At 46.5% G+C, this 15,283-nt stretch overlaps 1 protein-coding gene and 1 long non-coding RNA gene across 2 annotated transcripts in view; both read left to right on the top strand.

Annotated features, from left to right (window-relative positions):
* Positions 1–848, top strand: part of LOC311426310 (E3 SUMO-protein ligase PIAS2-like) — a gene marked incomplete at its 3' end in the record, with an annotated part of 34,826 nt that extends 33,978 nt beyond the window's left edge. Inside the window, exon 9 of the mRNA XM_084502718.1 lies at positions 684–848. Within this exon, the coding sequence (XP_084358844.1) occupies positions 684–848 (165 nt within the window). The remainder of the gene's footprint in view (positions 1–683) is intronic.
* LOC311426393 overlaps positions 1–15,283 on the top strand; it is a 569,271-nt gene that overhangs the window by 83,780 nt on the left and 470,208 nt on the right. The gene's annotated exons all lie outside the window — the stretch shown is intronic.

The raw sequence follows: 15,283 nt of genomic DNA, 5'->3' as shown, positions 1-15,283 counted from the left end.
AATGCAGTCAGAGTCAAGTTGCTACTTGTGTGTATATTGAGGCCTTTAAAAGTAAAAGGAGCGATTTTGTGCATGGAGGCATTGAGCCTACCTGGGAAGGGTGATAGAATAATTAAAGGGCACAGTGAGAAACAGAACTTCAGACCTCCTGGTCCCGGTGATATTGCTTTTACTGCCAGCTACTATAAAGGAAACAAACAGATCACCTAGTAACAAGGTGGTGCTGCCTTGGGTTTTCTCTTTCCAGGTAGAAACTGACCTTGTGTTTGTGACTGGTCTGTTTAAGTCTTATGCTGAAATGGGTATAATGCCATTCTCAGTCTAACATAACTATAGTTCACAAAATAATCAAACCTTGAGGTATTTGGCAAAAAATGACAAAGGGGGTGCTTCAGTAGGTCTTCCTATTAAAAATAAAATCCTAGAAATAATGTTGATGCAGGTCCACTTGAAATGTTTCTGACAGTTCTTAACTTAGTCATAAGACTTTGAGGACTGCTGTATTGTTCACTCAGGTACTTTGTATGTGCTTTGGAGTGGATTTGCATGCAGTGACCTAGTGTTGGGCACTCTATAATGAGAAGTGACTGTTACCTTGCTGGTTGCATCTGATTTCATTGTTAGCTATCCAGGTCTACTTTGCTTTCTTTTCTTCTGACATTCTTTAAATGCACCTCCTGCAGCTGGGAAAAATGAGACTGACAATCCCATGCCGGGCTGTTACTTGCACACACCTGCAATGTTTTGATGCTGCTCTTTATCTTCAAATGAATGAGAAGAAGCCTACCTGGATCTGTCCTGTCTGTGACAAGAAGGCAGCTTATGAGAGCCTAATACTAGATGGGTAAGAGACTGGGCTTGCAGAGTACAAAATTACTTCAAATTTTTCATGTTGTACTAATTGTTTTTGTGACCTGAGGTTTAGCCATTTCTATTCTTGTTCTCAGAAGTACATTAGACTGTGAGGAACCATTAGAATCCTTTTGTTTCTATTCCCATGTAACAAACTGTAAGAAATCATCTTGTAACTGCATCATCAAACTCCTGAGCCTCAGCATATCCTCTCTGGAGAAAATCAAATGTGACACCTACAGATGTCTCTCTTTTACATGAACTATCCGTGAGGCTATTAACTCTTAAAATTTAGCTTATAAACTGTGTAAAACTTGATTGAAAGGGTGATTGCTTCTACTGCTGTATGGGAATCTCTAAACTGCGATAATGTTGGAGTAGGACATGGGTAGGTTGGGATCATTCTTTGATTTTGATGTATGGATGTCTGCAAAGGCTGTAACTACAGGTCTTCAGGGAAGACAAATTAGGGGGAGAGTATGTACTGTAGGTCAGTGTTGATTGTAATCAACTTCTTAACTGTCTCATTTTTGCTTAGGAAAAGCCTGGAATCAAAATCACTTAACTTTATTTTTCAGGCTCTTTATGGAAATCCTTAATGAATGTTCAGACGTGGATGAGATTAAATTCCAAGAAGATGGTTCCTGGTGCCCCATGAGGCCTAAAAAAGATGCTGTGAAAGTTTCAAGTCCACAGTGCACCAAAATAGAAAGTGAGTATGTCTTGGATATTGTTGAGGGAATTTTGAAACAGCATAGATTCCACGGCTTGCTGCAGCTGAGCAAACCAAGCTACCAGGACGACTATGAGAAGTTCCCATGACAGTGTTCCCACATTGCCCAGTTGAGGAATTTAGAAAAATATTGTTGCCAGCAGCTGGCTTCAAGGACAAGGTCTACGTGACTGCTAATTGCAAGGGGGTTGTTTTCATGCAGGTGGGGTTGTTTTCTTGCAGTTGTTTGTCTGAGTGCTTTTGACCAATAATCTTGTGTGAGACACTATCCACCCCTGTTAAGTTCACTATTAAAGTTAGGCTATTCGGGCAATAAAATGAAGCATGAACTGACCATACTGGTGTCTGTCGTGCTTTCGGCCGTGTTTCCTGCAACATATGGCGCCCGAACAGGCTGAGACCTGGACAGGCTGACAGACGGAGCAATGCTGAGAGACCCAACAGACGCTGAGAGACTTGAGACACATGGCGAGACTTCAGAGACACGGAGAGACCTGACAGAAGCCGGAACACCTGAGAGACATTGAGAAATTCCAAGCACCGACCTGGACAAAGGACTCGCGGTGAGACGTGGGGAAAAAAAAACGCGGGGAGACGCGGGGATAAAACTGCGGGGAGACACGGGGAAAAAAAAAAAAAAAAACGCGGGGAAAAAAAAACGCAGGGAGATGCGGGGAAACAAAGGAATCGCGGGGGGACGCGGGAAATTGACTTCATCGCGGTGCGACACGGGACATCCGGGATCGAGTTGCTACGGGAGACCAGAGGCGTCAGTGGACAACGGCAGCCGACCCTCACCGTGTGGCGAGTTGGCACATAGCAGAGGGGTGGAGATCAGGACCCTGCAGACTGTCTGAAGTAACCATGGAGGCAGCGGCGGCTGTGCTGCTTCTCTCTAGCATTCTTTTTATGAGAGGCGTATCTTGCAATGCAAAAAAAGACTATTCGTCCCCAGATCAGTGTTATAACTATGCTGTTACATAATTTGATAAACGTACAAATGTTCCTGGATAACATTCAGTAGGGTTGCCACATTGTACGGATTACTAATGACGGCTTAGCTATATTACTACCTTTATTGCAGGGCAGGAGTGCAGAGCCGCAGATTACACTACCAAATGACCACCGGCAGGCTCTTTCACAAATAGCTTCTAAGGTTGCAGCTGGCACTGCCTGCAGCCATATAGCAGACGTTGCACTCTCTTTCCTAATTAGCAATCATGTGTCTCATCCATTTGCGGTGAATGGTCAGTGGCAAAAAGAAAAAGGGGAGAGTAAGGGGCGACAAAGACAGAAACGGTACCAGGAGGATGCCACTGACACTAACAGCACGGGTAATAGGAGTAGTATAAGTGACACAGGTGATGGCAAGGGTGGAATGATAGGGCAGCATTTTCGAGTTCTGGAATGGATTTTCCTACAGATTCAGCCTAAAACGAGTGTTCCATTTTCTCCCACGGGCCAAGTGATGGTTGAACGATCACGCCAGGTTTTAAAGGAACAATTAGTGAGATTAAAAGAGATCAAGAACATCGATGAATGATTGTCTGAGGCATTGGTTGTCTTGAATCACTTATGTTTGACTAGTGACCGAGAAGACCCTCCTGCGAGTATTCATTTTCAGACAATAAATATATCAGCACCAAATGTGTTACCACAAATAAGAATGAATTACCGAGATCCTGCTACAGGAACTTGGAAAGGGCCATATGGGTACAGAAATACAAGTAACACCTGTGATTACAATGACACTGCTAGGCAGGGTTTAGGGGTTTATGGCACGGAGACAAGGGGTAACAACTATAGCGTTTGGAACAATCATACAGCTTTGGCCTTACCTCCTGATGTTTTTCTGATTTGTGGGGATAGGGCCTGGCAAGGTATCCCTGCAAATGCTATTGGAGGTCTATGTTACTTAGATAAACTCATTGTATTTGCTCCTAGCTTGTCACAGTTGCATGAGATCACCAGACATAAATGGGCATTGCTCGCACCGGATTGCAGTGATAATGTTGAATTGCTTGGTGTTGCAGCTAGAGCAGCGTTGGCAAGTTTAGTGCCAGAAGTGGCCTCTGTGGCCGCACTTAAGAACTTAGAAAAATTGGTATGCTGGGCCGAGAAGCAAGCCCATGCCACGACAGAGATACTTGAGGAGAGGTTACCAGATCAAAATACTCTGCGACATGTGCTTTTACAGGATCGAGCTGCTATTGACTTCTTGCTTTTGGCTCAAAGGCATGGGTGTGAGGACTTTGAGGGAATGTGCTGTTTAAACCTTTTTGATCATGAGTCAATTCACAAATCCATTACTTTCCTGAAAGAGCACGTGAGAAAGCTTCAATATGATATCAATCCTTTCAATCAGTGGTTCACTGATTTGTTTGAAACAATGCATAGATGGTTACTGGAATTAGTCAAAGAGGGATTAAGGATTCTGTTGTGGTGTTAATCATCATTGCGTGTTGTATTGTAATAAACGTGGTTAAAGGGTTACTTGCAAAACTGTTACATCGGGCTTGGTTTGCTCAAAGAAAAAAAAAAGGGGGGGGGAATTGTTGAGGGATTTTTTGAAACAGCAAAAATCCCATGGCAAAAAATTGTGCAAAAGCACAACTTTGTTTCTCACAACTGACACCTTTTCAGGATGGCCAGAAGCATTCCCATCCAGAATAGCCAAGACTTGGGAAATAACTAAGATATTACTACAACAAATAATACCTTGTTTTGGAGTTCCAGCAACTATATCCTCTGACAGGGGACCACACTTTACCTCAAAAGTGGTACAACAAATTAGCTGCCATTTGGTTATAGACTGGCAAATTCATATCCCATATCGCCCTCAGTCGAGTGGCCAAGTGGAAAAAAAAATGAACTTCTTAATCAAACAGCAAATTGTGAAATTGGGACAAGAATCAAGTTTGGCCCTGCCTCAGTCTCTTCCTTTAGCCCTTCTGCGTATACAAACTAGACCAAGGGCAAAGGAAGGGCTAAGCCCCTTTGAAATCTTATATGGACGACCCTATGGAATACAAAGAGGAATATCCATGCAAGTAGGGGATGAAATCATGACCTCCTGTATGGTGGCCTTAGGTAAACAGCTCAATGAAATTGGAAAGCATGTGACTGGGACTCGGGGTAGAGGGTTAGATGGACCAGTGCACAATAGACAACCTGCAGATTATGTGTATATAAAGTCTCTTGCAGAGAAGAGCTTGGAATCTCAGTGGGAAGGATCATTCCAGGTACTCCTTACCTCTTCAACAGAGATCAGAATCACGGAGCAAAACGCCTGGATCCATCACACCAGAGTGAAAAAGACACCCAAGACCCCATGGAAGGTTACTCAGGTGTGACCTGGAAGGTTACATTTCTCACGGTCTTAATGGTATCATTGGTCAAGGAAACTGAACAGTGGGTGCTCAATGCCTATGTGAAACTCACACAGGCAGTGAGTGATAGTTTACCTAAGAAATAGAACATGTCCATTTGGCAAGGACGATCATGAACATCTAGGGGAGAGATTTGAACTACTCCCATGTGAAAATGTTAACATATATACCAGATGCTAACTTGCTGTGTATGTTAACAAACAAAACAAATTAACAAAATATGTTAACGAACAAAAACAGATTGAGACTGACCTGGAGAAAAGAATAAAATTTTGCATGCAGTTGCTCAGGTTGATACATCCTGGGGATTTACAGATTTGGTAGAAAAATTGACTTCCTGGTTGCCAAACCTAACATGGCTGAAACAGTTGTTTATCACAATAGTTGTGGTCATAGTTTTGTCCATGGTTCTTTGCATGGTGAACCAATGTACCTTATGGTGTTTTAAGAGTACTGGAAACTCCTACAGCGAGTGGAAAAAGAACCAATTCAGACGGAAACTGGAGTCTAACATATTTTGAAAGAGTGTTAGATAGAGAAACACTGTATTGAACCTAGAAATAGTAAAAGAATTTACTAACTTTTTAGAAAAGGGGGGACTGAGAGAGGGAGTGAGGAGAATCTTATCAAGTAGAGATAGAGCACCGATGGCATTAAACTAGGATGCTACTTAGTGTCTTTGCTAACTATGGTGCATTGTGCAAATTAACTAAAGTAAGAAGCCTTGGGCCCCTTACCAAGGCCAGTCTCCTAATAAGAGTGTGAGCCTATCTTAAGAAACTGGCAGAAACTGGTCCTGCAGATGGACAAGAGCCAAGGAGCAACTGAGTCTGCGCAAAGACAAGAGGTCAACTAGCGGTGATGAGGAAGAGTCATCAATCTTCATCCCCATGACCCCTGGCGACCACCACTAGAATACACTGTGCAAGCACAGATGGGAGGAGTTTATGGAAATGACTCCTTGGAACTAATTTTAATATGAAGTGGGGACATGTTATGCATATGTATAGGCGTATTGTGAAACTTCATGCATATGTAACTCGTTACTGCATATAACCATGGCAAGTTGCCATGTGTCGCATGTGCATGACTTTGGTGGGACTACCCCCTGTGCTGCCCAGCGCTGAATAAACATACCTACTTTACAGTCTTATTGATTGTGGAGTCTGTTTTCCACAAGTCAGTTGAGTTAAAAAGTGAGACTCACTTGCTGTAAGCTCTTTACTTTTCCGTCTGGGCATTCACTAGTCTGTAATAAGAATACTAATTTTTAAATGTTTTAAAATGTGTTTTCAATGCATTGTTAAGAGAGCTGGTGTAGTGGTTTTATTCAGGTGGGCAGCTGAGCTCCACCACAACTGCTCTCTCACTCCCCCTCTCCTCAAAGAGGAAGGGGGAGAAAATACAACACAGAGAACTCGAGGTTTGAGATGAAAATGTTTTAATTAAAGGGAAAGGGAATGGGGAGAAAAAGAAAAAAAAAAAAAAAAAAAAAAAGAAACAATAAGGCTGTGTGGAAGCACAGAGAGAAGGGAAAAAAATTATCCTCTACTTCCCGTCAACGAGTGATGTTCGACCACGTCCTGGGAAGCAGGGCCTCAAAACACATAGTGGTTGTTCAGGAGGACAGCCCCCTCCCCCATGAGAGCCCCCCTTTTTATTGCTGAGTGTGACATCAGGTGTTATGGAGTATCCCTTTGATTGGTTTAGGTCAGCTGCCCTGGTGTGGTGGTTTTACCGTGCTGGGCAGCTAAACCCCACAACCGCTCTCTCACTCCCCCTCCTTTAGATGAGGAGGGGGAGAAGTAAAGCAAAGAACAACTCATGGGTTGAGATAAGGATAATTTAATGAAAGGGAAATAATTATAATAATTAAATAAAGACTACCATGAACTAAACAATTTAACTAAGGGGAAATAAAAGGGAAAGGGGAAAAAAGGGAGGAAAACAAACAAACAAAATAAATGAAAGCTATATGGAAGTGCAGAGGAAAGAAATTACTCTGTACTTCCCACAAATGAGCGATGATTGACCACGTCCTTGAAGCAAGGCCTCAACGCACGCAGCCGGTGTTCGAGAGGAGGACCGACGTCTTCTCAATGAGAGCCCACCCCTCCCCTCTTCTTCCTGTTTCCACCTTTTATTGCTGAGTGTGACACCACATGGTATGGAATATCCCTTTGATTGGTTTAGGTCAGCTGCCCTAGTGATGTTTCTCTCCTCACTTTTTTGCCCACCCCCTAGGAGGGTTAGAGAAAGGCCCAATGCTGTGCCACTGCTGCTCAGCAGTAGACACAACAGTGGTGTGATAACACTGCTGTTCCAGCTACAAGTACAGAGTATGGCACTGTATGGGCTGCTGCCGGGAAAGTTAACATTCCAGCCAGACCCAGTACACCTGGCGATGTCCCCTCCCCATCACTTGCCCACCCCCAGCCTGCTGGCTCTTGGGGGCTTGGAAGGAGTCCTGATGCTGTGCCAGCACTATGCAGCAATAGACACAACACTGGAGTGATACCAGTGCTGTTCCAGCTATGAGTGCAGAGTACAGCACTGTGTGGGCTGCTGCAGGGAAAGGTGACTCCATCCCAGACAGACCCAACGCAGCTGGGCAGAGCTGAGTCATTGTTCCTAACCTAGCCCTGTACTGGAGCCGTTCCATCAGATGTGGGATTTTGCAGTCTGGCCGGTTGGTTCACTCTCGTTAGCAGGTGCTTCTGACTTCTAGGTTATTCTCCAGATTCTTGCACCTTCTCCCTGATTTTTCCTTATGCAGGGCATCAGGGATCAATCTGGGCTTCCAGTTTAAGCCCTCCTGGAGACAGACAGGAGGGCAGGCAGTGGTGGGCACACTGAGCAGCAGTTTCATTATCTCTGTCCTTAGCACAGGAAAGCTACAGCTCTGCAAACTAACCTTTGTGGTGATGCTCAGCATCCATTCTGAATTAGACTCTTTTCTTGAGGCTGGCAGGAGCTGATGAAGTGTCAAGATAGGCAGAGTCCTTGCTTCTAAAGATTTTATTCCTTTTCAGTTCATGGCTCTAGACTTAAAAAATAAAATTCACATCTTGTTAGTTTATTGTCCTTCTGAGAACGTGCTCTCCAAGAACATGCTCTCCAATTGGTTATTATTTTTCCTGAACCTCACACTGTACAATACAGAAGAGTTTGTGTCCTTAAGAGTGACCTTTTAATGGCAGAAGCACAAAGCAAGCAATCAGATACCATTAGCAGCCTTCTGCTGAATTAATGGCTAGCAAAATCTGGTGAAGATGCCTGGAGCATTCTAGCCTGGCTGTTGTGATTCTGCACATAATTGCCCATGAGCAGTTACACAACACCTAGCAAAACCTGGCTCAGCCATGGCATCGCTCTGTGCACCCACGTCTCTCCCCACCAGCTCTCCAGCTGTGGTCCATTGAAGGCAAGGGGCACACAGGGAGGTTGGTGGCACTGCTGTGGTTCACCCCACATCTCTGCATGGCTCTCAGACTTATCCTGTCCACTGCATGATACATCTTTCTCCTCCTGCCTGCAGAACACACTGGTTTTGCTGGAAAATCAGCCTGTGCTGTGTGAAAACAGAGAGAGGTGCGATGCGATGTTGTCCAGAGGTTTCAGCAGAGTGTGCTTGAGAATGCCACAGGTCACTTATTCAGGCCACCATTTTGCAAATGCTTTCAGCTGACAAAAGCCAGCACAGCTACCAAAAGGAGTCCTCCTCCTCACTCGCCCTTATCCCTCTTCCCTGCTCCTGCCTAGCATCCCCCCTCCTGTTTTTAGGAAATGTTTGCTTGTGTGCTGGATCTGGACTGGGAAGCTGATCCATGTGAAAGCTAACCTTTTAATTTCTTTTTCCTCTGGGTTTATTTTAAGCTGTACTACCTCTCTGATTCTCACCACACATCTGTGCAAATACTAATGCCCTCAAAGGGAAGGAGTAGTGCCACAGCACCGACAGGTAGCTGGGAGCAGGACAGGTTTGCTTTTTCTGTTAGTAGTAGCAGCTTAGGCCAGGTTGAAGGGCTTGTAATATTCCAGCTTCATGTTATCTTCAGACATTAAAACCATTCTGTCCTGGCACAACATGATCTTTTCCATAAAATAATCTAATCTGGAACAGCTAGCTGGAAATGTATGAAAATGTAATATTTTCTTACTTAATTAGGACCTGTTAGACCAGATGCTGTACTTTCATTAAGCAGCTGTGCAGAAGTAGGAGAATTAAAAGAAGGCCAAACCCCTTTCTGTACCAAAGATGATATAATTTAGTCTCTTCCAGAGTCAGGGGCTGCTCTAATGCCTGGGGTAGTATGTGAACAGTAACACAGTGCACAAACCAGTCTGCGGCTGCAGAAAATGTGAGGGGAGGAGAAAAAGCTTTTGATAGCCTCCCCAGGCTGCAAGGCAGAGGTCAGAGAGGGGAAGGAAGCTGTGGTACTTTGGATGTTCGACTTGTCACAATTTGTTTAGTGAAAAAACAGAAACATTTACCAAAGCTTCTTTTACATTTTATAATAGCTTCCCATCCCCATCCTCCAGCCAGATGGGATCAGGCTGAGGCAGCTGCAGTACAGGTCCCATAGGAAATGGTACAAAAAGTGAAATTAAAAAAATTAGTTAATGCCTTTTTTATCCGGCTTGATCACAAATGGGGTCTTGATCAAAGAATCATAGAATCATAGAATATCCCGAGTTGGAAGGGACCCATAAGGATCACCGAGTCCAACTCCTGGCACCACACAGGTCTACCCAAAAATTCAGACCATGTGACTAAGTGCACAGTCCAAACACTTCTTAAACTCCAACAGGCTTGGTGCAGTGACTACTTCCCTGGGGAGCCTATTCCAGTGTGTAACCACCCTCTCAGTGAAGAATCTCTTCCTGATGTTCAGCCTAAACCTCCTCTGCCTCAACTTGACACCATTCCCACAGGTCGTATCACTGGTGACTAAAGAGAATAGATCAGCGCCTTCCCCTCCACTCCCCCTCGCGAGGAAGCTGTAGACCGTGATGTGGTCTCCCCTCAGCCTCCTCTTTTCCAGGCTGAACAGGCCAAGTGACCTCAGCCACTCCTCATATGTCTTCCCCTAGGCCCTTCACCATCTTCTCTGGACACTCTCCAAGAGTTTAATGTCCTTTTTGTACTGTGGTGCCCAGAACTGCACACAGTACTTGAGGTGAGGGCAGACCAGCGCAGAGTAGAGCGGGACAATCACCTCCCTCGACCGACTAGTGATGCCATGCTTGATGCATCCCAGGATACGGTTGGCCCTCCTGGCTGCCATGGCACACTGCTGGCTCATATTCAACTTGCTGTCAACCACAACCCCCAGTTCCCTCTCTGCGGGGCTGCTCTCCAGCGTCTCGTTGCCCAGTCTGTACGTATAGCCAGGGTTGCCCCGTCCTAGGTGCAGGACCCGGCACTTGCTCTTGTTAAACTTCAAGTTGGTTGGTGATCACCCAGCTCTCCAATCTGTCCAGATCCCTCTGCAAGGCCTTTCCACCCTCATCCGAGTCCACAACTCCTCCAAGTTTGGTGTTGTTGGCAAATTTGCTCAGAACTCCTTCTAGTCCTACATCCAAATCATTTATAAAGACATTGAAGAGGACTGGCCCTAAAACAGAGCCCTGAAGGACCCCACTAGTGATCATCCGCCAGCCAGATGTGGCCCCATTTACCACAACCCTTTAAGCCCTGCCCGTCAGCCAATTGCTCACCCATCGTATGATGTTTTTGTTAAGTTGTATGCTGGACATTTTGTCCAGTAAGATCCTATGGGAAACTGTGTCAAAAGCCTTGCTGAAGTCCAAAAAGTTCACATCAGCTGGTTTCCCTTGATCAACTATACAGGTGATCTCATCATAAAAGGAAATCAAATTTATTAGGCAGGACCTACCCCTCATGAACCCATGTTGGATGGGACCAATGACTGCAGTGTCCCCCAGGTGCGCCACAATAACTTCAAGAATCATCTTCTCCATGATTTTACCAGGCACTGATGTGAGACTGACAGGCCTGTAATTGCCAGGGTCTTCTTTCTTACCCTTCTTGAAAATTGCCAAAACATTTGCCAGCTTCCAGTCTACTGGGACCTCTCCAGATTCCCAAGATTGTTGAAAAATAATTGAGAGAGGTCCCATGATGACATCAGCCAGCTCTCTAAGCACCCTGGGATGAAGCCCATCTGGACCCATGGACTTGTATGGATCCAGGTGGAGCAGCAAATCCCGCACACATTCAGGGTCGGTTGGGAGTTTGTCAAATCCCACTGTCATGGTCCTCCCGCTCAGGGCACCCAGGGTCCTGAAGCCCATCATCAGCGTTGAAGACAGAGGTAAAGAAGGCATTACATTTGGCTATCGGGGGAGGTCCCAGTTGACTGGCGGCTAGCAAACGTGACGCCCATCTACAAGAAGGGCCGGAGGGCAGACCCGGGGAACTATAGGCCTGTCAGTTTGAACTCAGTGCCAGGGAAGCTCATGGAGCAGATCCTCCTGAGAGTCATCACGCAGCACTTGCAGGGCAAGCAGGCGATCAGGCCCAGTCAGCATGGGTTTATGAAAGGCAGGTCCTGCTTGACTAACCTGATCTCCTTCTATGACAAAGAGATGCGCTGGGTGGATGAGGGAAAGGCTGTGGATGTGGTCTACCTTGACTTCAGCGAGGCTTTTGACACCGTTTCCCACAGCATTCTCCTCAAGAAACTGGCTGCTCTTGGCTTGGACTGGCGCACGCTTCGTTGGGTTAGAAACTGGCTGGATAGCTGGGCCCAAAGAGTCGTGCTAAATGGAGTCAAGTCCAGTTGGAGGCCAGTCACTAGTGGCATTCCCCAGGGCTCAGTGCTGGGGCCAGTCCTCTTTAATATCTTCATCGATGATCTGGACGAGGGCATCGAGTGCACCCTCAGTAAGTTCGGAGATGACACCAAATTAGGTGCATGTGTCGATCTGCTCGAGGGTAGGAAGGCTCTGCAGGAGGATCTGGATAGGCTGCACCGATGGGCTGAGGTCAACTGCATGAAGTTCAACAAGACCAAGTGCCGGGTCCTCCACCTGGGGCGCAATAACCCCAATCAGAGCTACAGGCTGGGAGATGAGTGGTTGGAGAGCTGCCAGGCAGAGAAGGACCTGGGAGTGATGGCTGATAGTCGGCTGAATATGAGCCAGCAGTGTGCTCAGGTGGCCAAGAAGGCCAACGGCATCCTGGCTTGCATAAGAAACAGTGTGACCAGCAGGGCTAGGGAGGTGATCGTCCCCCTGTACTCAGCTCTGGTGAGGCCTCACCTCGAGTACTGTGTTCAGTTTTGGGCCCCTTGCTACAAGAAGGACATCGAGGTGCTTGAGCAGGTCCAGAGAAGGGTGACGAAGCTGGTGAGGGGCCTGGAGAACAAGTCCTACGAGGAGCGGCTGAGGGAGCTGGGCTTGTTCAGCCTGGAGAAAAGGAGGCTCAGGGGCAACCTTATTGCTCTCTACAGATACCTCAAAGGAGGCTGTAGTGAGGTGGGGGTTGGTCTGTTCTCCCACGTGCCTGGTGACAGGATGAGGGGGAATGGGCTTAAGTTGCGCCAGGGGAGTTTTAGGTTGGATGTTAGGAAGAACTTCTTTACCGAAAGGGTTCATAGAATCATAGAATCATAGAATATCCTGAGTTGGAAGGGACCCTTAAGGATCATCAAGTCCAACTCTTGACACCGCACAGGTCTACCCAAAAGTTCAGACCATGTGCCTAAGTTCACAGTCCAATCTCTTCTTAAATTCAGACAGGCTCGGTGCAGTGACCACTTCCCTGGGGAGCCTGTTCCAGTGTGCAACCACCCTCTCTGTGAAGAACCCCCTCCTGACGTCCAGCCTAAATTTCCCCTGCCTCAGCTTAACCCCGTTCCCGCGGGTCCTGTCACTAGTGTTAATGGAGAAAAGGTCTCCTGCCTCTTGACAACCCCTTACGAGGAAGTTGTAGACTGTTACGAGGGTTGTTAGACATTGGAACAGGCTGCCCAGGGAAGTGGTGGAGTCACCATCCCTGGAAGTCTTTAAAAGACGTTTAGATGTAGAGCTTAGGGATATGGTTTAGTGGGGACTGTTAGCGTTAGGTCAGAGGTTGGACTCGATGATCTTGAGGTCTCTTCCAACCTAGAAATTCTGTGATTCTGTGATTCTGCTTTGCCTATGTCATTGTCTGTGAGGTGACCTTCCTCATCAAGTAGAGGACCTATGTTTTCTTTGGTTCTCCTTTTTCTGTTAACATATCTAAAAAAAAACCACTTTTTTATTGTCTCCCATAGACATGGCCAGCTTCAACTGTAGTTGGGCTTTGGCCACATGAATTTTCTTCGTACAAACACGAACAGCATCCCTGTATTCCTTCCTAATCGCCTGACCCTGCTTCCAGCAGCTGTACACTTTCTTTTTCCGTCTAAGCTCCAGTAGAAGATCCCTGGTCAACCAGGCCGGCCTTCTGCCCCACCTGCATGTCTTCTGATATTTTGGAATTGCCTGATCCTGTGCTTTTAGGAGGCAGTGCTTAAAGACTGACCAGCACTGATGGACGCCAATGCCATCAAAAGCAGCTTCCCAGGGGACCTTGCTGACTAGTTCCCTGAGCAGCCTGAAGCCTGCTCTCCCCATATCCAGGGCTGAAGTTTTGGTGGCAGTTTTCCTTCTGTCACTGAAAATTTTAAACTCAGCCATTTCATAGTCACTATGACCGAGACGGCCGTCAATTGCCACGTCTCCCACAAGACCCTCTCTGTTTCTCCAGCAACAGATCAAGGAGGGCACCTTTCCTAGTTGGCTCCCTTAGCTGCACCAAGAAGTTATCATCTAGGTGGTTTAGGAACCTCCTGGACTTGCTCGTGTCCGCCATGTGGTGATTCCAGTTGACGTCTGGCTAGTTGAAGTCCCCCATAAGGACAAGGGGACAAGGGGAGTTGATCTCGAGGCATCTCTTTGTTCCACAAAGAATAATTCATCGGTGTTGTCGTCCTGGCCGGGTGGTCTGTAATAGATTCCCACAACGACATCCCCTTTATTTGTTCGTCCCTTAATCCTCACCCAGAGGCTCTCAACTTTGCCATCACCAACTTGAAGTTCCATGCAGTCCAGCCCATGCTTCACATACATCGCCACCCCCCCACCTTGCCTACCCTGCCTGTCCCTCCTGAAGAGCCTGTAACCATCTATTGCAGCACACCAGCCACAGTACTCATCCCACCAGGTTTCGCTTATGCCAATGATGTCGTAGCTGTGGGACTGGGCCAAGACTTCTAGCTCATCCATTTTATTCCTCATACTGTGTGCGTTTGTGTAGAAGCACTTCCAATGTGCCTCCCTGCGCCCAGCACCTTGTGGAGCAGACCGAAGGACCTCCCTAGCACACAGTCCCTCTGATTCTAGCGCGCCATCCCTTAGCTTATCACCGGTGTGCCTGGTTTTATCCCTTTCCCCCTTTGACTCTAGTTTAAAGCTCTATCTATCAGCCCCGCTAACTCCTGTGGAAAAAAAATAATGGTTGAAATAACAGTTCTACATATCAGATGATACTGGATGCTTCCCAGCACTGCTCTGTTGTCTCTAAGGCTTCAAAAGAGCTTATGAGTCCTTGGTTGGTTTCTTCATTAAAGATCTCTTGTAACAGTGGTAAGGGGAGCAGCTTGAATCACAGAATCACAGAATTGTCTAGGTTGGAAGAGACCTCAAGATCATCGAGTCCAACCTCTGACCTAACACTAACAAGTCCTCCACTAAACCATATCGCTAAGTTCAACATCTAAACGTCTTTTAAAGACCTCCAGGGATGGTGACTCCACCACTTCCCTGGGCAGTCCATTCCAATGCCTCACAACCCTTTCAGTAAAGAAGTTCTTCCTAATATCTAACCTAAAACTCCCCTGGTGCAACTTTAGCCCGTTCCCCCTTGTCCTGTCACCAGGCACGTGGGAGAACAGACCAACCCTATCCAGCCTATCCAGATCCTCCTGCAAAGCCTTCCTACCATCGAGCAGATCAACACACACACCTAACTTGGTATCATCTGCAAACTTACCGAGAGTGCACTCGATCCCATCATCCAGATCATCGATGAAGATATTAAAGAGGACTGGCCCCAGTACCGAGTCCTGGGGAACGCCACTAGTGACCGGCCTCCAACTGGATTTGACTCCATTCACCACAACTCTTTGGGCCCGGCTATCCAGCCAGTTTTTAACCCAATGAAGCGTATGCCAGTCCAAGCCATGAGCAGCCAGTTTCTTGAGGAGAATGTTGTGGGAAACAGTGTCAAAAGCCTTGCTGAAGTCAAGGTAGACCA

This window comes from Aythya ferina, assembly GCF_964211825.1.
Source record: "Aythya ferina genome assembly, chromosome: W".
Lineage (NCBI taxonomy): Eukaryota > Metazoa > Chordata > Aves > Anseriformes > Anatidae > Aythya > Aythya ferina.
The sequence above is the reverse complement of the archived record's forward strand: the minus strand, read 5'-3'. Positions and strand labels throughout refer to the sequence as shown.